At 41.8% G+C, this 24262-nt stretch overlaps 1 protein-coding gene across 1 annotated transcript in view; it reads left to right on the plus strand.

Moving 5' to 3' along the window:
- The first annotated feature begins 14154 nt into the window (after positions 1–14154).
- LOC140741427 (protein HEG-like) overlaps positions 14155–24262 on the plus strand; it is a 67250-nt gene continuing 57142 nt past the window's right edge. The window contains exons 1-2 of the mRNA XM_073071604.1: positions 14155–14204; positions 14299–14401. Coding sequence (XP_072927705.1) covers positions 14320–14401 — 82 coding nt within the window. The 5' untranslated portion in view covers positions 14155–14204; positions 14299–14319. The remainder of the gene's footprint in view (positions 14205–14298; positions 14402–24262) is intronic.

Below are 24262 nucleotides of genomic sequence, written 5' to 3' on the forward strand. Positions count from 1 at the left end.
CTGCAGCAAAATGTTCCTCAGTGGAAAGTTTTAAATCATCGGTGTTGTTAGTAAATAGATTTAATGCTAAATTCAATATTTTACAATGATGGAATCCTAAATTTTATTGGCATTTTCAAATGAATATTTCTTTTAAAATTAAATAGAAAATGGAAAATGTTAGAATTCAATATGCTATTGTGACAATTAAAGTATCACTGTAGAAAACTCAAAGGTTTATTTTTTAAAATGTGCCATCGATTAGTAGTATTAGTGATTTTAGGTTGCTGGGTTATGCGAGTATTATATAGAAGAGGTCTAGGAATGGAAGCAGTTGGGTAGAATGTGCCATTGCCTTTGTTTGCTGGTTGATCTAGAGAGGGAAGTATTGAAAAGTCTTTTGAAGCTTTCCCACACCAAGGGCACGGAGACCTGTTGTGTGATAGCTCTGGAAAGTAGATGATGAGACCTGAAGCCATGGTAAGGACATTGTCTTTAAGTATCTGCAGAATGATAATGCATCAGATGTTGCATTTTTCTCATGAATGACTCGCTTTCCAAAACGGTTTTAAGAGACCTTCCAGGAGACCTTAAGGAAATCTTCCAGCTTGGTCTCCTAAGAAGTTTTGTAGGACACACCTACAGTAGCTTGGAAGAGAGTGTGGAACGAAACCACTAACAGGGATAAGCTTCTGGAATCAGACCCAACAACAAAGCCTCCTGTTTTGACCTCTGATTTACCATCCGATTAAGCAATCGACCACATGGAACTCACTGCCCCCTGACAGTGACATGGCCAATATAGACTAACTTTAAATGAGTATAGTTGTTGCTTAATGTCAGAAGATGCATAGCTTGGCTCCAGGGACTGAATCAATCTTGGTACATGCTCCTTTCAGAGCCCATTCCCGGTTTGAAACCAGCTTTCAGCATGGAATATATTAAATCTGCATACCTTCTATGTAAGGTTCATTTTCCTTAATATGCTGCCTAGGTGCATGATATTAAGCCTTTGGGATAGAGTGCCATCTGTTACCCTAGTTTAGTTATTTATCCACTAAAGAGATAACAATGCTTGAAGAGGCCTTTTCAAACCTCTGTGGCTAAAGATTCAACCAAGATAAGTCTGCAAAAAGGATGAAAATGCAAACAGCACTAAGGTACTTGGAGTTGTAGGGTTCAGGGTCAACACGTTTGACTAGTCTGTTGTCATCTGCAAACAAGCCGCAAATAAGTGCTGATTTCAGCTCATTGCAGACGAATCAGTTGAGAAAATATTGAATAGTGGGAGAAGCTATTGGACAACGACACTAGAGTGGGCCTGACAAACAAAGACTGCATCAAGGCAAAGTGCACCATGTCAAAAACATCACATCCATCAAAGGCTGGAGACACTGAATAGCTGGAGATGCTAAAAATAATGTTCCAAGATTAACAATTAATCCAGGCTTAGGCCTCTGAAAAATGTTAGACATTTGTGACCCAAAATCAGTTATTTCTCCAAGTTCTTCTTTAGTTCCTTAGTTTTATGGCAATTTTATGTATATTTTCTATTTTCCTTATTGCATTCTACACAAGAGCAAAGAAAAGGCAGATTAAAAGTTAAACTAAATATAGGCATGTAAATTATTTAGGCAATGAACCTTAAACGAGGTTGAAATAAATTTGGTAAACATGATAGAAATGTGTCTTTACAGAGTGGTTATAGCTGAAGCATAACAATCAATCTAAAACAGAGAGTTTCTTCGCATTCCTAACATTTTTATGTTAACACTTGTTCTATGGTATTTTTTGTGCAAAATTGGAGGAGATGGCACTTCATACAAAATGTTTTTTCTATGGCAGTGCTTAAAGTGAGTTTGTTTATTGTCTGGATAAGGGTACTTGATTTGTGAGGACTCCTGAAACATTCCTGCCCTCCCTGGTTTCACCAGTCTGCCCTTCCCACTTCTCCCACTCTCCCCGCTCTTTCCCCCCCCCGTCTCCATTTTCTCCCCACAACTTCCTCTTAAACTTGCCTCTTTGTTTTTAATAAACATTAATTACCGTACACTGCTTGTATCTTCTGTCACAAAAGTGTATTAACAATAATTTCAGCTCTTTTTATTTACTTGAAAGTCTTGATGAAGCAAACATGAGGAAATCTGCAGATGCTGGAAATTCAAGCAACACACACAAAGTGCTGGTGGAACACAGCAGGCCAGGCAGCATCTATAGGGAGAAGTGCTGTCGACGTTTCGGACAAATGTCAACTGTACTTCTTCCTATAGATGCTGCCTGGTCTTGAGGAAGCAATGGTTTGTGATAGAAAAATGCAATGCTGCTTTTGAAATGTTTAAGGCTGATTTATACTTCTGTGTCACATCTACGCCATAGGTACCGCGTACCCTATGCCGTACCTATGCTGTACCCTACACCGTAGGGTGATGTGCACCTCCCCAATAAAGTAATTCATGCGTTGCGGTGACGCAGACCGCAACAACTGTGATTGGTCCGCTTGGTAGCATTGCATTTCCTCCTAAGCATTTCCAGTTGCTTCTTCTCCACCATGTCTGTACACCGATGCGAAATAGATGAACCAAATCGTCAAATCTACCTGCTGACATGCAAAAATGTTTGAAATGCATTTCCTCGTCCATGTCTCTCACGAAGTAACTCAACACAGTAGCATAGAAACCCCACCGCCAACTAGCGTTTTGATGCACACCAATGCATGCTCGCTACGGCGTAGAGCCTATGCATAAGAATAAATCAGGCCTACGGCGTAGGCTACGGCATAGCCCATACGCAGAAGTATAAATTAGCCTTTACACATAATTATTCCTTATGTGGTTCAGGGCTTTCAAACCGTAGGTTTCAATGTTTTGTTTTATTGATGTAAAATGACAGTTTTGACATTTTTAGTGTGTTTGTTCTTTTTTTGCCCTTTGGGGGTTTGACGTTTTGTTTCTTCGAATGGGTTCCATGGTTTTTCCTTGTATCATGGGTGTCAGGAAGATGAGTCTCAGGGTTGTATGCTGCATACTGCACATGCTTTGATAATCAATGTCCTTTGAATCTTTGAAATTTTACCCGGAGATAGATAAGGCTCATGGACTAGTTTTGCAAAGCATCTTATAAATTCTGTTATGCAATGAGATTAGTGGGACTTCCATGCATGCTGTAACCACTGAAATTGTGAGTGTGTGTGTGTGTATAAACTGTGCACAAACCTGTCTCCTTGATCCTGAAAAAGGCATCCAGATACACACTGAATGCCACTGCTTGTGTCTGTCTTGCTCTGCACATTTACATGTCAGACACACAGACTGACAAGTAGATTGCAGACTTTGCCATCCACACAATTAATCTTAGTTTTGTCTTTGTATTTTTACCTTATATTGAATTTGAACTGTGTGGCTTAGAAAAGCCTGGCATTCTGTGGTCTGATTTCTAGGTAACAGTGTTGCAAGATTAATATCAATAAGCTTCAGAAACAAAAGCATGTGCTGTTCTATTATAAAGTCAGAGTTTATTTTAATAAAGTTGCTCAGTAATGTAACCTCCCATCATGATGCAGAGCATGAGCTAATAATCCTGCCTTTAAGTAATTATGTAATAATATGTGACTTGTGTAGTTGGACCCTCTCCATGACAATGGTTGGAAATAATGACTAACTCTTTTCCCAGTGAGTTCCACATATAATGGTTCATACCGAGAGGAAAACCACATAATGGATGAGTAGAAGCCTGTGTCCGTCATTTTCTACTTTCTGTCAGCTTCACTGTTTGGAAGCAGCAAGGAATCATGAAATAAACCTGCAGGCTCGAGAGATGTCTTTCAGAGCTCATAGGCAGGAATTTGTATAGTCTGTGCCAAGCCTATCAGAAAATGTTCCAGCTTTTTCTGTTCTTCGTCCAGCGGTGGTTGCACTCAAATGGGTGCACACAACTGTTAAAGCTGCAGCTTGTTCAGAAATTCACTGAGAAGATGTAATCCTTTGAAAGGTGGTGGGGGGGGGGGGGGGGGCAATGGTAGGGGGTGTGGTATCACCAAAAGTCCACTGTGGTTCTGGTGTGCTCCTGCAGGATGTTAATAGGCGCGCCTGTGTTAAAAGGCTGCAAACAGAGCCAGGGTTAACTTTGTGGCTGGATATTCAATGCAGCATTGTGCTGGAGGACAACAGGGACACACGCTTCATCCTACTGGACTTTATACCCTTGGCCTCTCAGATGAGCTCCTGGCATGGAATATGTCTATTCCACCTGAGCACGAGAATCCTGATATCACGTTTTAAAATTGGGGATTCCAATTTTGCTACTGAGGAGAGCAAGCACTAATCCATCAACATACATAGAAGATTTAAACAACTTTGTCCTGAAACTCTAGATCTGCTACCTCTCCCTGGTACATTTTTCACCCATTCTAACAAATAACATTGGTGAAAAGGGAGGAGCAGAGGAGTGGAGGGAAGGCCCAAATTCTTGCTGTGCTGTTGAAATAGTGATGCTTTGGTAGTAAGTAGAGCAAGGGGTTCTGAGGAAGGGTTCCTGGACCAAACCATTGACATAGATGGTGCTTAACTAGCTGAGTTCTTCCAGCACTTCTGTTTCTATTGGAGACACATTATCCTTCATAAGGTTGCAATTGAGGCTCTTTCAGTAGGCTCATTGTGAACCGTTGAACACTTTTGCCCACAGAATAGGCTAGCCTGGGGCCGATACCAAAGATCAAAGCTTGGAGGTCGATCAGAAGTGGGTTTCCGGCTTTAAAATTCAGTTCATCATAAACAGGAGCAAGTCTGCAGATGCTGGAAATCCAAAGCAACACATACAAAATCCTGGAGGAACTCAGCAGGTCAGGCAGCATCTATGGAAATGAATAAACAGTCGATGTTTCAGACCGAGACCCTTCATCAGGACTACTGTATGTTGCATGTTTTCAGGAATGAAAATGCTCCACTTAAGACAGAGTCTGCACTCAGGTTGTCAAAAGTGGAGAAATGCAATGCCTATGTCCATAGGCCCAGTTAAGGCTTTGGGTCGGGGGTAGGCCTTCTGTGGAAGAGTCAGGGCCTTTGTCAAAATCTAGACTTTTATTTAGCAAGGGGAAATGGTATGGAGAGTTTGGTCCATGGTGGAGTAGTGGTACTGACTGGAAAGATCTGGATTCTGTGGAAAGCTAGTGGTTTTAACCAAAAGGAAAAGTGGTGAGTGGTGGAATTTTTGATGTCAATATAGTGGTTGCTGCTGCTCCCTGTAATCTTCTTGGAGTTGATGCACAGTAATGATTGTGCTTCAAGATGGGCAGAATACACACTGTGACCTATGGATGCTATCAGGAACCTCAAATGCATTCTTCAGGAGCAGACATATGTCAGTGCAAACAATAGAAGAAACACACATCTACCCAAGCTACTTCTCTGCCTTGTCAATCACTTCCTGGCCCACCTATGACGGAATTTGCAGCCAGATTAGCTTGTTGGTTTGGCTTGCAGTCGTGAGTCAGCAGCGCTGGGCATTCAGCTCTGGAGGAACCAGTGCTCAGCGTGATAGAGCTTGAGATGTTGCTGCCAACTCGGACTGACTGTGGTCCTTCCATCAAGAAGTCCAAAATCCAGTTACAGAGAGGGGTTTTGAGTCCCAACGAGAACAGTTTACCCACCAGCCTCTGAGGGATGATCATGTTAAACACTGAGTTGAAGTGAATAAACAACATCCTGGCATATGAGACATTGTTTTCTAGGTGGGACAAGTCAGAGTGAAGGACAGTGGCTGTAACATCATCAGTGGACTAGTTTGAGTGGTAGGTGAACTGAAAAGGGTCCGATCTGGATGGAAGTCGGGATTTTATATGATCTACTACCAGCCACTCAAAACACTTCTTGATTGTTAAAGTCAATGCCACTGGGCAGTAATCATTTAGGCCAGTTGCCGCTGCTCTCTTGGGCACTGGAATGATGGTGGCTGCCTTGAAGCCTGCAGGGGCAGTGGACTGTTGCAAAGAGAGATTAAAATGTCTGTTAATATTTTTGTTAGCTGGGCCACACAATCCCTCAACCCCTGACTGGATATGTTGTCCTGTTTACTTTTTCATTAGGATATTACCAGGACTGGAGGGCTTGAATTGTAAGGAGAAATTGGACAGGCTGGGGCTTTTTTTTCTTCTCTGAAGCATAGGAGGCTAAGCAATGATAAAATGTTAAGGGGCATTGATATAGTGGATGATCACAGTCTTTTGCCCAGGATAGGGAAGTATAAAACCAGAAAGCATAGATTTAAGGTGAGAGGAGAAAGATTTCATTGGGATCTGAGAGGCAACATTTTCAATGCAGAGGGTGGTGGGTGTCTGGACAGATATGGCCATAAGACATAGGAGCAGAATTTGGCTATTCAGCCCATCAAGTCTGCTCCACCATCTGACCATGGCAGATTCATTTTCCCTCTTAACCCCATTCTCCAGCCTTCTCACCATAACCTTTGACACCCTTACTAATCAAAAAACTATCACCCTCCACTTTAAATATACCCAATGACTTGGCTTACACAGCAATGAATTCCACAGATTCATCACCCTCTAGCTCAACTGTGTTCTAAAGGGTTATCCTTCTATTCTGAGGCTGGGCCCCTCCGAATAGAATCTGCCATAAGATCTGCCAGAGGAATTGGTACAATTATAATATCTACAAACTTTTCGGGCAGGACAAAGATAGGAAAGTTTTGGAGGAATGTGGACCAAATGCAGGCTAATAGGACCAGCTTAGGAAGCTACTTTAACGAGCATGGGCGAATTGGGCCAAAGTGCTTATTTCCATGCTGTGCAACTCTATGATTCTATTCCAAGTGCCACCAGCGTGAAAATCATGTCAGGTACATAAGGATGACCCATGCTATGAAGATGGCCACCATCACTTTTAGTCTGGAAAAAAACAATGCATAATACTTGCAGTTGGTTTTAGAATCCTTCTTTATACCTATTAAATCTCAGTGCAAGCATTCCAAACTTTAAAGATTAGCATGAACTGTAGAACCTACAGAAGTGAAACACACATGTATATCATCTTAGAATCAGTAAACAAAAAAAGGACATACTGAAAGCAATTTTAACTCTGGAACACAACAGTGTAAAACTGATTGTATTAGATATGCTTATGGATTATAATTGAAGTCAGCTGCTGTGTATGTATAATGGGCAGCAAAGTCTAGACTGTCCATATAAACATATCACCCAGAATTAAAGTGAAACCCCATATTATGCAGCTATTAGTCTGCAATATTTGTTCATAAGGGTTTGGTACAATCATTTTATATTCTTTTATATGCTATTTTATCAATTTTATATGTTCCTTCTTTTTGTTTAGTTTCCCAATTCAAGTGTAGTTTGTGTGAAAGAAATGGTTCTGAATTCTCTCCAGAGCCAATGGCCAATGGCCAAGAGGAAAATTGGTAGTATTGTCATCAGTGATGGAGCTAAGTGATTTCAGTGCGCTATTGTTTGTACTAATGTTTTATCTCCAAATTGAGTAATGACAGAATGAATAAAAATGCATCAATGTTGTGTAAATCTGACTCCCATTTACCTCACATTTTTCTCAAAACATTTCTCTCTTCTGGAGTTTATTTTCTCATACCTTTCAAATGCAGCTGACATGGAGTTTGAAATCTTAGCTCTGCACGAATCCCCCAGGAGTGCTCCATTGTGCACTAATTGCCTGCCAATCCAGTTTGACAAGGTAGAAACAATTAGACTTCAAATCAGTGGTAACTTTGATTTCCAGACACTTGCACTCTAGATGATGGAGAGGAACAGATAGTGTACCCTGTCGTTCATTCATTCATTCATTCAGTTATTCCTACGCACATACACACTTCCTTGTCCACCCACTCAAGACAGAAATAGAAAGACTGTTCAGGAAAATGTGGCATTTACATCGTGATGCTATTAGCCTAAGTTTTACAATGGCCACAACAGTGATAAATCAAGGGTTTTGTTTAGAAGCACACATTGTGTAGACAAGTTTCAAAAGACCGTGGGCCTATTTAAAATTCTGAGCATATTTTATTGATGACTCTAAGTAGGCAAGAGTAAAAGACTACAGATGCTGATGGGTTAAAGTTTGAAGGACGTGGTGCATAAACTTTATGGGCTGTTAATGTTAAATTTAAAGAGGGTCACAGTAAATCAGAAATAGAACTATAAAAAGGATGCTGATCAAGCAATTAATCTACTGTGTATCATTTGTAAATCCAAATATTATAATCCTTGAATATAAGGAAGTGGGAATTCTTTAGTAAACACAAAATTCTGCAGATGCTGAAAATCCAAAGCAACACACAAAATGCTGGAGGAACTCAGCAGGTCAGACAGCATCTACAGAAATGAATAAACAGTCGACGTTTTGGGCTGAGACCCTTCATCAGGACTGGAACAGAAGGGGGAAGGTGCCAGAATAAGAAGGTGAGGGAGGGGAAGGATGACAAACCAGAAGGTGATAAGTGAAGACAGGTAGATGGGGAGAGGGGGGATGAAGTAAGAACTGGGAGGTGATAGATGGAAAAGTTAAAGGGAGGAGAAGGAATCTGACAGGAGAGGAGAGTGAATCATGGGAGAAAGGGAAGGAAGTCTTGTTTGCTTTTGATGTCATTACTTTCACAGTAGATTAAGTGTTTTGTAGATTATAGGATCATCAGAGGAACAAAAGATCATGATTTTTTTTGATTTGGAAATCAAATAAATATTTTTGAGGTGTAGATTCTATTCAGGGATGCAATATGCTTATTCTTGTCCTAGGATGAATAAACGGTCATAAGGAAGTATTTCTCTCCAGATTATCCTATATGTGCTGAAAGCACAAGGTGTGGCTTTGATATAGTACCATGCACATCTGTGGTTCTTCTGTACCTCATCTGAGTGAACATCCTATATGAACAGATTGTAACTATTAACAGATTAACTTCCATATTTAATCTAACGTAGAAGGACATTAAGCCCATTGAGTCAATGCTGGCTCTCAAAGCAATTCCAGATCCTAGTAAAACCTAAACTCACATTTGCAACAGTGAGCACCTTGGCTGTAAAGTGCATTGTAAGGTGCTGTACAAATGCAGATCTTTCTACTGGATACAGTTTTGAAATCTGTGTCACCACTATGTAAATAATTCTTTGCATTTCTGGTTAGATGCTAACTACATTTCATTTGGCTTTGTACCTGTACTCGGCACAATGACAATAAAGTTGAATCTAATCTAATCTAATACCTTTCTAACATTACATACTGAGAGGACCAAGACAATTAGAACCAAACCTATATTTGCCTGGTAACAGCCTTGTCATATACACTGAAAAATGTTTCTGAAATATTATTGCTGGAATTCTTGGATCAACTAAAATCCAGTGCAAAAGCGAGAGACAAATGAAGATTATATAAAGTAGATTCACTTTCCCAAATATAAAACTTACACTTTGTTATGCAAGAATAATACAGGATGTCATTGCCTTAATTGAGAATTTCTCACATTGTTAATAATTTATACATATTGTCTCCTGACACAGAGCTTTCCCATCAGTCACATTCCCCCTCTGCCACATGACCCAATCTTCTGATTGAAGATGGTGCTAGTGAAGCAGGGACTTGCTGACCCTGTGATCTCTGTCTCGGAGGCCGATGTCAGAACATCTTTCAAGGCATCAGGCTATGGTGCGGCTCTGAAAACTTGATCCAGCCAACTGGTAGGAGTGTTCAAGGACATCTTCAATCTCTCACTGTTGTAGTCGGAGGTTCCCACCTACTTCAAAATCACACCAGTGCCCAAGAAGAGCAGAGTGAGCCGCCACAATGACTATCACCCAGTGGCACTTACATCTACCGTGATGAAGTGCCTTGAGAGGTTGGTTATGGAGAGATTCAACTTCTGCCTAAGTAAGGACCTGGACCTGCTGCAACTTGCCTATTGCCACAATAGGTCTACAGTAGATACAACTTCACTGGCTCTCCATTCGGTCTTGCACCACCTGGACAACAGCAATACCTACATCAGCTGTTGTTTATTAATTATGATGCAGCGATCAACACAATCATACCCTCAGTTTTGATCAAAAAGCAAGAAAACCTGGGCCTCTGTACCTTCCTTTACGACTTGCTTCTTGACTTCCTCACTGGGAGACCATAGTCAGTGTGGATCTCCTCCTCGCTGACAATCAACACTGGCGTATCTCAAAGCTGCACATTCAGCCCACTGAACACTCTCTACACCCACAACTGTGTGGCAAGGCACAGCTTAAATGGCATCTATAAATCTGCTAATGAAACAACTATTGCTGGCAGAATTTCAGATGGTGATGAGGGGGCATTCTGGAGCGAGATAGATCATCTGGTGGAGTCGTGTTGCAACAATAACCTTGCACTCAATGTCAGTAAGACAAAGGAATTGATCGTGGACGTCAGGAAGGGGAAATCGAGGGAAAATCTCCATTCCTCATCAAGGGATCAGCAATGGAAAGAGTGAGCAATTTCAAGTTCCTAGGCATAAACATCTTTGAAGATCTATCCTGGGCCCAACATATTAATGCAATTAAAAAGAAGGCATGACAGCAGCTATATTTCATTAGGAGTTTGATGTCACCAAAGACTCTCACAAACTTCTACAGATGTACTTTGGAGAGCATCCTAACTGGTTGCATCAGCATCTGGTATGGAGGGGCCACTGCACAGGATCAGAAAAAGCTGCAGAAAGTTGTAAACTCTGTCAGCTCCATTATGGGTACTACCCTCCCCAGCATCGAGGACACCTTCAAAAGGTGATGGCTCAAGAAGATGACATCTATCATGAAGGATCCCATGACCTGGGACATGCCCTCTTCTCATTGCTACCATCAAGGAGGAGGTACAGGAGCCTGAAGACACACACTCAACATTTCAGGTACAGCTTCTTCCCCTCTGCCATCAGATTTCTGAATGGACAATGAACCCATGTACACTACCTGACTACTTTTTTGTATTTGCCTATAGGCCCTTGAGTTCTACATTGCTGGATCCAGTTTAAACTGAATCATCAAGTTTGCTGATGACACAACAGTGATTGGGCTCATAAACAATAACGATGAGGTGACATACAGAGAGGAGGCAGGGTAGCCAGAAGAATGGTGTGAGCACAACAACTTGAGTCACATTGTGGACAAGACCAAAGAGTGATTGTGGACGTTAGGAAGGTGCAGGGTGATCACTCCTCACTGCATTTAAATGGCTCCACTATGGAGAGAGTTAGGAGCACCAAGTTTCCGCAAGTGCACAATAATGAGTGATCTCACCTGGTGTATCAACACCACCTCTTTGGTCAACAAAGCACAACGGCATCTCCACTTCCTGAGGAGGCTGAGGTAAATGGGGCTTCTCCCGCCCCGATTTGAACCAATATTTACAGGAGCACCATCAAGAGCGTCCTGACCGACTGTGTCACCATCTGGTATGGGAATTGCAAGGCATCTGACTGCAAGTTCATACAAAGGATTCTGAGGACAGCTGAGATAATCATCAGAGTCTCTCTTCCACTGATTAGAAATATTTATCAGGAGTACTGCATACACATGCCCCTTAGCATTGTCAATGATCATCCCATCTGTCAAGCAATCTCTTTAAACTCCCTACCATCAGGCAGAAGGTACCACTGCATTAGGACAAGGGCAGTTTGGATGGGAAACAGCTTATTCACCCAGACTGTAAGACTACTGAACTTCCTGCCACAACCCCGGTCTCATCATGTATGAAGCACCAGTAGTGTTATACTGGTTACTTTCTTAACTTGCATCAAATATGCACTTCATTATTTGTAAATTTGTGCTAATATTATGTTTTATGTGTGCAAGTTATATGTAATGTGTTGTGCACCTTGGTCAAGAGAATCATTGTCACATTTGGCAGTATACATGTGTACGATTGAATGATAATAAACTTGAACTTCAGTATCTCAATACTCTCTCCCTTGAAACTGGGATCTGACCAGTTCTACCATGTTATTTGAAATTAGCCCGAGAGTTTTGTTTAAGAGAAACAGCACAGTAACAGACCCTCACAGCTCAACAAACCTGAGGCACCCAATTAATCTACTAACTCGTGCCTCTTTGGAATGTGGGACGAAACTGGCGCACCGGAGGAAACCCACACAGTCAAAAGTTCAAAGGTCCAATTTAATGTCGGAGAAATGTATACAATATACATCCTGAAATGCTTTTTCTTCACAACCATCCATGAAAACAGAGGAGTGCCCCAAAGAATGAATGACAGTTAAATGTTAGAACCCCAAAGTCCCCCCCAGTTCCCCTCCCTCCTGCCCGTAAGCAGCGGCAAGCAACGATCCCCCCTCCCCCCACCGGCAAAAAGAGCATCAGCCACCACCGAGCACTCAAGCGTGCAGCAAAGCAACAGCAAAGACACAGACTTGCAGTTACCCGAAAGACTTTGCGTTTCACCTGGTATACGACATATCACAGGCTCGCTTTCTCTCCCTAATAAGTTAGAAGGAGGTGTCTCTGTTTTCCAGTCATGGGGAGAATGTACAAACTCCTTACTGAGAGCAGCAGGAATTGAACCCGGGTGGCTGGTGCTGTAAGAGTGTTACGCTACTGTGCCGTTACCGTATCTTCGGGTTATTAGCAATGTCTTGCACAGTGAGCCCTGATGCAAAAATTTATTCAATACATCTGCTATTTCTGTGTCTGCTGCCGTTATTCACAGACTTCATTCTGTAGAGGGCCAGCATTTAACTTATCCATTCTTTTCCTATTTATATGTCATTGTTTTTATGACACATGCAAGTTTTCTCTCCAAGTTCATACTCTCCCTTGTGAACTTTTTAGTCTTCCTCTGTTTAATTCTAAAAACTTCTCAGTCCTCTGGTCATAGAGCACTACAGCACAGGAACATGTCCTTTGGCCCATCTTGTCCATACCAGCCCAGTCTTCTTCCTAGTCCCATCTATCTGTCCATGTCTGTAGCCCTCCATATCTTTCTAACCATGTATGTATCCAAACTTCCCTTAAGTGTTAGAACTAAATCTACATCTACCACTTCCGCTGGCCGCTCAAACTGCCTTCTTAGTGAAGAAGCTCCACCCTTAGGTTCCTCTTAAGTATTTCACCTTTCACCCGAAACCTGTGACTTCTAGTCCTAGTCTTACCCAACCCGAGGGGGAAAAAGCCTGCATGCATTCACCCTATCATAATTTTATATACCTCTGCAAGATCTCCCCTCATTCTCTTGCGCTCTGGAGAATAAAGTCCTAACCTATTCAACCTTCTTCTATGACTTGGATCCACAAATCCCAGCAACATCTTTGCAAACTTTCTTTACACACTTTCAAGCTTATTGATATCTTTCCAGTAAGGTAGGTGACCACAGCTGCACACAATTCTCTATATTTAGCCTCACTAATGTCTAATACAACATCCCAACTTTTGTACTCAGTGCCCCAAAGCTGTAATGCCCATACTGGAAGTTGTACCCGGGATGCTTGGCTGAAAACGAGAAATCCTGTCCTCTATACCATATGTGAACTTATTACACTATAACCCATTAATTTGCATCGGCAGCATCAGCAGTAGCCTTTCTCCACTGATCTAACATTTGCTGGTAGTTTATTATATCTCCTTCATTGATTCCATATCTATGCACACATACAATGATATTTTGTTTAAATATCAAGAAGCAAAGTTCACAAATGCATAGGGACGTTCAAGTAATACGCCATGGAAATAAGCATTTCGGCCCAATTCGTCTATGCCCACAAAGATGTCCTAACAAGCTAGTCCATCCATTTACCTCTCCTAGTGCCTTTTAAAATGTTATTGTATCTGGCTTAACCGCTTGCTCTGGCAGCTCATTCCATCCTCGGAGTGGAGTTTCTCCCCCGGATCCCTTTCAAATCTTCCCCCTCTCACTTTGAAAGTTTATATTAGAGTCATATATAAAAGAATATTTCGAGCTTTTTGCACCACACTGGCAACTTTGCTGGCATCCAAATTCAAGTGACTTAATTTTTTTTAAAAAATGCCTCAATTAGGAAGTATTTGGAGAACGCAACATGCATGGGACAGAAGCTGATAGCTCGCCAGCGCTGTGCCTTTAAGACCGGCAGGGGGTGGAGTCTGATGCGCTGTAACCGCTACATCTGTTGAAAGTGACCAGAACCGAGTTTGTTCAGCACCTGTGTGCAGGCGGCGGGCACGAAACAGTGGGTGTCTTCAGATCGCGGTCAGAATAAAACAGCAGCGCCTGTAACAGACGGCGGCGGCGGCTAGATACACAGATAGCTTTGTAATTTAAATTATTTTTATTCCTTCTCCAGTCTAATAAGAAGCTGGCGACGATGACGCGCGGCGCCACATCGAGTTGCCTTTTCATTTTTATCTGCTCCATGGCAGCTCTTTGCGAGAGCAGCACGACTTCGGGTAGGTCATGTCAAATGTGCATTGGGGAGTAAGTCGTGTGAGGGAGGGGAAGTATTGGGCGGGGGGAGGGTGAAGTAAGAGTTATACTAAACTTTATTTAAGTTTATTTATTTTTAATATTGCCAATTGTGTTTTTGATTTTACTTCGACCAAGATATTTTGTTTTCAAGAGCAGGGAATCCGCCAGGCGTAAAGTTTCATTAATCTTCTTGCAGTGATTACTGCGGTTCGCATAGCAACTGTGGAGTGACTCAAATCACCCAGGGCGCTCCGCAACCGTGCCGCCTTCCTCCAGTTCTGACATGTCTAGATCCCTGCCAACTCTTGTGTGCCATGTAGTTTTGTTTCTGTCTCCTTATAAAAATATCTATTATCTCAGCAAAGTTCGCAATATAGACGGAAAAATCTGCGCAATGAAATGGCAGCGACGCCTCGTAAATCACTGGCTTTGCACGATGTTTTTCTTGGTCGCTGCCACAGAGGATTGCCCTCTCGAAACCCCTGGTCCGATTCGATTTTTCTGCATTAATCCGATTTCCCATAAATAATTAGTTCATTAGTAATCACCCAGTGGCTTACAGCGCCTTGATGTTGGAAATCAAAATCTCGCAAACGAGTTTGTTGTTGAGTTTTTTTTATCAAGCGGGCACTGTTTGAACGTATGCGTATCATTGCCCGTCGGGTTCTTGCTGCCGGCCCTCTAAATCATCGGATCTTTTCTTTATAGGTATATATTATTTGGCCATTGCTAATGAGCTAACCACGTTTACTTACTTTGTCTTTTGCTTATACAACTTGGAGAAGGGAATAATTAAGTTCCATTTCAGCCGCATAGAATTCTTTTTAACTTGATGTAGCTGTCAGTATTGTAAATGTATCAGCGTCAGAATCAGGGTTAATATCACCGCCAATTAGTCGCGAAATTTGTTAACCTAGCAGCAGCAGTACATCGCAATACGTGATAATATAGGAAAAAACGGAATTACAGTAAGTATATGTAAGTAACTATGCATATCAAATAGTTAAGTGGTGCAAAAATATAAACTTAAAGTAGAATTTCGATTAGCAACTGGTCTAGTTCGATATTAACTGTACTGTAATCTTGTTCCATTCAGGTTTCTGAAAACCCTTCATTTACAGATTTGTAGCCCGTTCTAGAATTGATCTCAACCTTTCAATGCTGAAACAGTGAGAAGAGCAGTAGTGTAGTGCAGTGCATTCCTACAGGAGGCCGCCATCCTTGCTGGTCACGAATGGGACAAGGAATACTGTAATGATTTATCTAAAACCATGGCGACTGCAATGCCGGTAGACATGCCGTGACTGACTTGCTTTTAACTGTGCTTGAGTTAGAACAGTTGCTATCCTAGCGGTTTGCTCTGCTTTGATCTTGGCCTGGGTTTGCATTCCGCTGAGGCATGAAACTACCTGACTCTGTTAGATGGTATTTGGGTTGCTAGCTGTTGCTGAGGTAGTTTGTGGCAGTTGTTCAGGAGGCTCTTCTGTGGGCTGGTGTGTGAAATGAGAAGTATGTTTTCCTTGGTGTGAAGAGGGGTCCTCAGTTGGTCCACGTGCTTTGAAATGACCAATGAATAAAAAAGGGGGAACAAGTCATATACAGGAGATTGCATTTTGAAGTTTTATTTTAAAGACAGAAGTTCTTTGGTGATGACCAGTTGCCTGGTAGTTATAACACCATCACTATTCAAACTCTGGTTACAGCCAATCATGGCTAGAGCATACTTGGATCAGTAGAACTGATCTTAAAACCACATGAAGGAAGAGGAAATCTGCAGATGCTGGAAATCCGAGCAACACACACAAAATGGTGGAGGAACTCAGCAGGCCAGGCAGCAACTATGGAAAAAAGTACAGTCGGCATTTCAGGCTGAGACCCTTCTGCAGGACTCGGCCCAAAATGTCAACTGTACTTTTTTCCATGGATGCTACCTGGCCTGCTGACTTCCTCCAGCATTTTGTGTGTGTTGTTAAGACCACATGGTTTGTGTTGAAGGGGTAAGACTGTTGTCCATTGCTATTCAATGAAGTATGCTAGGATATACATATGTTAGAGGAGAATAGTCTTTCATGTATTGTTTCTGCAATGATTTACCTGCACTTACCTTTATACTATCCTTACATACTGTATGTAGAGTTATTACTTGGAGTAGACCAAACATAATATCAAATAAAGATCTTGATCTTTTTAATTGAGAGTTATGATCTTAAATCTGGTGTGCTTCATGATTTTTTACAAAATTTTTTTTTACAAGCATTTACTCCCTGGTTTCATACCACAGCAAAGTTGCTAGTTTCTTCCATTGCGGCTGGATTCTTGATTTACGTTATGCTTAAATGCAACAATATAAGACCACATCACCAAATCACAATCTCAATGTAACCCAAGTGTTGGGATATTCTGTAATTAGTTGTATCATGTAATTGCTATTTACGGTCATTGGGTTCTACCTCCTGTATGCTCAAGGAAATTATAGTAATTTCCTTTATAGGTCACATCTCATACTTAGTGTATAAAGTTTCATGATGTGATTGTATAAATTAGGATGGATAGTCTTAGTTCTATTTTAAGCGGTGGTACTATTTTGTCTTGGATTTCATTCAGATTACATGTGACATTATTTATTTATTGAGATACAGCAAGGAATAGACCTTTTCAGCACTTTGAGCTGAACCGCCCAACTTAATCCTAGCCTAATCACGGGACAATTTATAATATCCAGGTAACCTACCAAGATGGGAGGAAATCGGAACACCCAGAGGAAACCCGTGTGGTTACGGAAAGAACACACAAACTCCTTACAGGCAGTGGTGGGAATTGAACCCTGGTCATCTATACTGTAAAGCATTGTGCTAACCACTACACTACCGTTTTGATAGGGATTAAATGTAAGGTGCAGCTCGTCCTGTCTTCTATCTTCTGCTGAATTAAAACTTTCAAAGGATTTCATTTGGATCAACACACAAAATGTTTGAGGAACTCAGTGGGTCAAGTGGCATCTATGGGGGGATGGGAATAAACAGTTGATGTTTTGGGCTGAGATCTTTCATCAGGACTGGAAAGAAAGAAGGAGGTATGGGTGATGAGCAGGTCATGAGTGTAGGGGAGGTGAAAGAAAAGGGGTAAAAGGGCTAGAAAGATAAGGGAAATCAAGGATGGAAGCACAGAAGGTGATGGTTACCGTATTTTAGAGAAATTGATGCAGACCGCATCAGATTGGACTACCAGGAGTTGTTTCTTTAATCTGTGTCTAGCCTCAGCTTGGTAGTAGAAGAGGCCATGGAGAGACATGTCAGTGTGGGAATGGGAAGTGAAATTAAAATGGCTGGACACTGGAAGATCCTGGCTGTTAGGCGGATGGAGTGATCCCCTAATCTGATTTGGGTTTTACCAATGTAGAGGAGGCCATATGGGATACAATAAATGACACCAATAGATTCACATGTGAAGTGCTGCCTCACCTGAGTGATGGTGAGGAAGGAAGTGTAGGGGTTGGTGTGACACTTTGGGCTGTTGCAGGGATAAGTGCTTGGAAGCAGATCAGATGGGAGCAGTGAACAAACAAGGGACTCACGTAGACAGTGATTCCCTACAGAAAGAGGGGATGGGAAGGTATACCTGGTGATGGATTCGCATTGGATCTGGTGGAGGTTGCAGAGAAAGTTATGTTGGATGCGGAAGCTTGTGTAGTTGTAGGTGAGGAAAAGGGAACCCTGTCCCTTTTATGTCAGGTGTTATTGGGTGAGGAGAGCAGGCATGTGGAAATGGAGGAGTTGCGGGTGAGGGCTGCTTTGAGAGCAGTGGAGGAGAACCCTCATTTTCTGAAAAGACGGGGACATCTTGGATATCCTACAATGGAAAACAACATCATGAGAACAGATGGGATGGAGATAGAGTAACTGAGAAGGGAATAGCATCCTTGCAAGTGACAGGGTAGAAAGAGGTGTTGTCATAGTAACTGTGGAATTTGATGGTGAAATTGATAGGTGCGGAAAGTTTAGAATTCCAAAAGGGCCCTAATTCGAACAATCACCAGAAGTAATCAGTGGCTCATTCACAGACATAAGTGGAGTCAGAGCCATCATCCATGACTAGAGGTTTCCTTCAAAGGCCTTATTCTCTTTTCTTAAACACCCGTTGACAATAGGAAATGGTTTTATGATCAGCTAATACTTTTCAAAAAGGAAATTGATTTCAAAATCTAAATAGTGTTGTACAACAATTGAAAAAGTGTGTAATGTGTGTGTTAAGCCATATGAACACATCAGAACATGATATTCAGAAATTTGTTCTTACAGCAAACACTTGACTCTGCTTCATCATCTACTGTGACTCAACTAATGACTCAGTCGCACTCATCTAGTCCACCACAACTATTGCCGTTTTTGATTAGCAAATGAATAATTTGAAAATGACTTCATCTACTTTATGTCGGAAGAATCTCTGGAGTTCTCTGCCATGGGGGGTTGTGCAGGCCAGTTGGTCGGCTGTATCTAACGATCCACACACTGAGGCTTGGAAGAGTGGATGAAACCTGGGGCAAAGGAACCATGTTTGTGTTGAATGGTATGGCAGGCTTTAGACCAAGTGTCCTACTGCTCTTGGAGTTGAGGCCGGTTCATTGGCTATATTTAAGAGGAAGTTAGATATGGCCCTTGTGGCTAAAGGGATCAGGGGGTATGGAGAGAATGCAGGTACAGGGTTCTGAGTTGGATGATCAGCCATGATCATATTGAATGGCAGTGCAGGCTCAAAGGGCCAAATGGCCTACTCCTGCACCTATTTTCTATGTTTCTATGTTAATGTTCTTGGGCTAGTGGTGGTCAGCAGTTTCGAACATGCATATTTTTTTCTTAGGAACTTTTTCAAATTTTGATGTCTGTGCAATAATGAGGACAAGTTTTGCTCAACAGAACTGCCAATGGGATCACGTTTTTGCTGATGTAACAGTCGTCAAAGACCTTCATAAAAGTACTTTTTGCTCATAATACTTGAAGGACTGACCAATCTCACAGAGGAGAGCAAGCTTCCTGTCATGAATTACGTCAGACCCACATTAAGAAGGTGACAGAAGGTTTGGTTATAAGGGCCTCTCATCTAGTAACACACAACTAATGGGAAGGTTTGGAACCTGTAAACAGCAATTGTACATTGGAATTAAAGTCATCTGGACTGTAATGTTAATCCCAGTTACATGTTTAATAGCCTTACTATATCTCTGCTGAAAGTAATTAAACTGTTAAGGTCTACCTTCAAGTCTTAATGATGCAGTTGAATGGATTACCTCAGTGCTCTTGTTTTGTGTTTACACTCATTGATTGATTTCTGCTCTCCAGTGTCTTAGGACCTTGGCGAAGGAAGTTTGATTGGAGCCAAGTTTGGACAGGTGTATGTTTTAGTCAAACTAATGACGGGGTCTTGCAAAATCCAACGAAGATAAAGGAACAGCTTGTGCAGGTTGTACACTTGTACACCACTTTTCATGACCCCAGGTTGGCCCTCAAGTGTTTTACAGCAAATAATGTACCTTTGAAGTGGTAGTTAATTCACACACACACAGAGCAAGCTTCCATGAATGGCAACGTGATAATGAATAATCCTTTTTCTTAGAGAAGTGTTGGCCAAGTGATTAAATACCGGCCCGGGCACGAGAGTGAATATCTTAAGTGGGAGAGTGAATATCTTAAGTGGAGGATAGGATATTTTATGTCATCCTTGAGGACAGACAAGTCTCAAGGTAATTGACTACTTGTCCACCCCTGCTGATCAGTGCGGTATTTCCAAAGTGCACCACTGAAATCTCTTTCCAAATGTGTACTCGGATCTCTGGAGTGAGACTTGAACATTATATCCTTCTGATTTAGAAATGACAGCGACAAACCATTTTCCTGCTGCTGCTGTCCCCTTCCTTAAAAAGAACGTCTATAAATATGCATTGCATGCATCTTCAGTTACTGCTTACAATCAGGGGTCTCTGCCCAAAGCATCAACTGTTTATTCCCCTCCATCACTGCTGCCTGACCTGCTGAATTTTGCCAACACTGTGTGTGTGTGTGTGTGTGTGTGTGTGTGTGTGTGTGTGTGTGTGTGTGTGTGTGTGTGTGTGTGTGTGTGTGTGTGTGTGTGTGTGTGTGTGTGTGTGTGTGTGTGTGTGTGTGTGTGTGTTCAACCATGCTTGGTTGGAAGGTGACTTTTTTTGCCCCTCGAATGCAGTTTTGATATTTAGGTGTCACTGGGAGAACAAGTGGAACAAGTGGCAAAACTATGGCAGATGCAGGTATACGACTATCAGGTGTTTTAATGTATAGGTATTCACTTTGGTAGGAAATGTGGCATATTGTGTAAGTGATGTTAAATTGCAATCAGCCTTCACTGAAACCTATAAGTAGCTAAGGAGACAAATGGTATGTTGGCCTTCATAGCAAGAGGATTGGAGTACAGGGGCAAGGATCGTCCTACAGTACTGTGCAAAACTCTTAGGCACATATATAGCTAGGGTGCCCAAGACTTTTGCACAGTACTCTATTTGACAATGTGGAGAGGAGAGAGAGAGAGAGAGAGAGAGAGAGAGAGAGAGAGAGAGTTTGTAAATCTGGTGGGAGCAAAGGATGTTGGAAATGGTGAGGGTGGAGTGCTGTGGGAGGGGTGTGGGACAGGTGGCAGAGGAGGAGTGCCAGATGCAGGGGTTGGGGGTTTGCGCGGGTGCAGACAAACCCAGCCCTGAGACACCAGGCAAGGACATTTGATTCTAAACAATTGGTTTATTGATCATTACAGAATGTCCCTCTGGTGCTTCCTGCTCCCTCCCCGCTCCGTCCCCACTTTCCCAACCATGATTCCCCTCTCCCTGCCCCCTTCCCATTATCAGTCCACAATAGAGACCCATATCAGAATTGGGTTTACCATTACTCACATACGTCATGAAATTTGTTTTTTTTTGTGGCAGCAGTACAGTGCAATACAAAAATTATTACAGTACTGTGCAAAAGTCTTAAACTCCCTAGCTATATATGTATTATATATGTGCCCAAGACTTTAGCACAGTACTCCATTACATTTTTACAAAGCTTAGAGTGATACATGATGTGTAGTTTATTCTTTCGCAGATAAGGAGACAAACTTCATAAACTGAATGCAATGAAAGATTGGCCTGGAATAGTGGGACAGCCCTATTAGGCAAGATTAGTGAGCACAAATTCAGTCAACTTAGAGTTTAGAATAACGGGCAGTGGGGGGGATCTCAGTAAAGCTTAGCAAATCCTGGCTGTGATGGACAGACTGGATTTGGGGAGGATGCTTCCCCTGACAGGTGGCTGGAAGGGAGGTTCTTTGTCTCATGTTATAGGGTAAGAGGTCTTAGGGAAGAAATATCTTCACTCAGAGGATGGTGAACCTGCACCGTTTGTTTAGAAAAAGATAAATTTGCTTGGCATCGAAGGCATACGGGAGCATGGGCGAATGAACAGGAATGTAATATTCAGGTAGATGCTTACTGTGATTGTGTGGATGGTGGAGCAGGTTTGAAGAGCTGATGGTCTTATTCTTATTTTCTGTGTTTCTAAGTTGACCTGGGAAGATGGTGATGAGCTACAGTATTCAAAGAGAAATACCAGTTTTGACAATTCTGTTTAGCTGTTAGATTTAACCGTGGCCACATTGCTGGACCTCCAAGTGGAAAAATCAATTATGCTGGTTTAGAACTGGAGTTGCATACAGACCAGATGGGGAATGAAGCAGTCTGTGTTATCTTCCACTACCAACTGTGTTTCCAGGTGTGAAAAAATGAATTCAACCTTCTGGTGGGATTTCAGCCCCCACTTTTGGGTAATAAGTCCAGGTCACTCTGTGTTGCATTCAGTGATGTTGCTTCTACACATTGAAACCTAGAACATTTGTCCGCTAACATAACCACTACACTGCAAAACAAAATGCAGTGGTGGTTCAGTTTTGGATGGAAGGTGGTGCTACAGCTACCAGTGTATATTTGTTAAACAAGCTCTCCGGGAACTGACCATAATGCATCATTGTGTCTTCTGGCACTTAAAGTGTTAAGTACCAATCCTTACACTCTGCTCACCTTTCGTTTGGGGCGGATATATTGTGTGGCGCTTCCTCAAGCAACTCATCATCCAAAGGTGTTGTCAATTACATATAACATTTATAGAACATAGAACATTACAGCACAGTATGGCCAATGATGTGCTGACCTTTTAACCTTCTCCAAGATCAATCTAACCCTTTCCTTCACCCTTCCCTGCATAATCCTCCTATTTTATAGAACATATTTGAGTTTTGAAGTTGAATATGAACTAGTTATCACAAAAGTTGAAGGAATAAGTGACCAAAGCGCAAATGCTATTTCCTTATTTATTCCACAGGGCTACATCAATAGATACCGATTTGAAGTACCCCAAAGAAACTGCTTTAATATTTGTAAAGACAAGCGATTCTGCAGATGCTGGAAATCTTGGTCAACACACACAAAATACTGGAGGAACTCAGCAAGTAAGGCAGCATCTATGGAGGGCAACAGACTGCTCAGGCCACAACCCTTCATCAGGATGATGTCAGCCCGAAACGTTGACTGTTTACTTCCCTCCATAGATGCTGCCTGACTTGCTGAGATCCTCCAGTATTTTGTGTGTGTTGCTTTGGTATTCGTCGTGGGTTGATTTGCTGGTGACATTGGACTTCATAAAATAAAAATCAGCTGAAGTCAGTCTCCAGGAGATTTTTAGCACTAGACCGAGGGTTTTTGGATTCTGTAATTTTGAATGTGGCATGCCAGTTGTTCTGCAAGACCTTTTAACACCCTCTGATCACCAGCAGAAAACCAGATCTAAAGCAGGTAAGGTCCATTTTGGTAGCTCTTAACACTAAGCTGCTGAGAACAACTACTTGGTCATTGAGGCTGGGAGTTTTTTTTTCTAAACATGCCTGGTTTAGCAGCTACCTAGTTAAAATCGCTGAGCTGGCAGAGTCATGAGAGAGTTTATTTTTCTTCATTTGTGTGTGCATAGACACACAGAAAAGGGATGAGATTGACAGAACTGGTTTTGGTCAAAACAAAGGTTGGTGTTATGTATTCAGAATTGTTTGGATCAGTGAGTGCTGTGCATATGTCAATTCGTGCCCGGATTTGGACGTTGTTTATTTGACAACTGCTTTGCAAATTTCCAATGCTCTTCTTTAAATATTTATTCCTGTAATCCAAAAAGGAAAATCTTTAATTATGCAAGTTTTCCACCTCATACTTAGCGAGCAGATTTATGGTTGTGTTAAATCTCTGTTATATGTGAAGGGATTATAGCCTGGAAATTCATTGCTGGTTAATAGCCCTTTATAAGAGCATCTGCACATTGTACTCTGCCACTAATACTCAGTCCCACTGACATCCATGGAATGATTTTGAGGCAGAGAACAATATGCTGATACTTTTTTTGTGGATCCAGTCTAATCAGAAACATTTTTTTTAAAAAAAGATCAAAATTAAAGCAGCTGCTGGAAATTTGAACTAAAAAGCAAAAATGTTGGAAATGTTCAGCTAGCTGGGGGAGGTGGGGAAATTAGCCAAGTGGAATCAGAGTTAATGTTTTGGGTCAATGGTGATTATGGATAGTGGTCTCCTGTAGGCAAGCGTCACAATTTGGGAATGAAACTTGAAACTTTCCTCACAGATGTTGCCTGGCTCCTACTGTGTGGAAATTTGCTGGGCAGTTGTATTGGGGGAGATTGAGTCACTGATGTGACAATCCATGGAGTTCTTCAAAAGAGTTTTTGGTGGCTGCTCTTAATTGGGGAATGCATTAACTTAGTGACCAAATGGGTATTTGAATGAAATA

Source organism: Hemitrygon akajei, chromosome 18, assembly GCF_048418815.1.
Source record: "Hemitrygon akajei chromosome 18, sHemAka1.3, whole genome shotgun sequence".
Lineage (NCBI taxonomy): Eukaryota > Metazoa > Chordata > Chondrichthyes > Myliobatiformes > Dasyatidae > Hemitrygon > Hemitrygon akajei.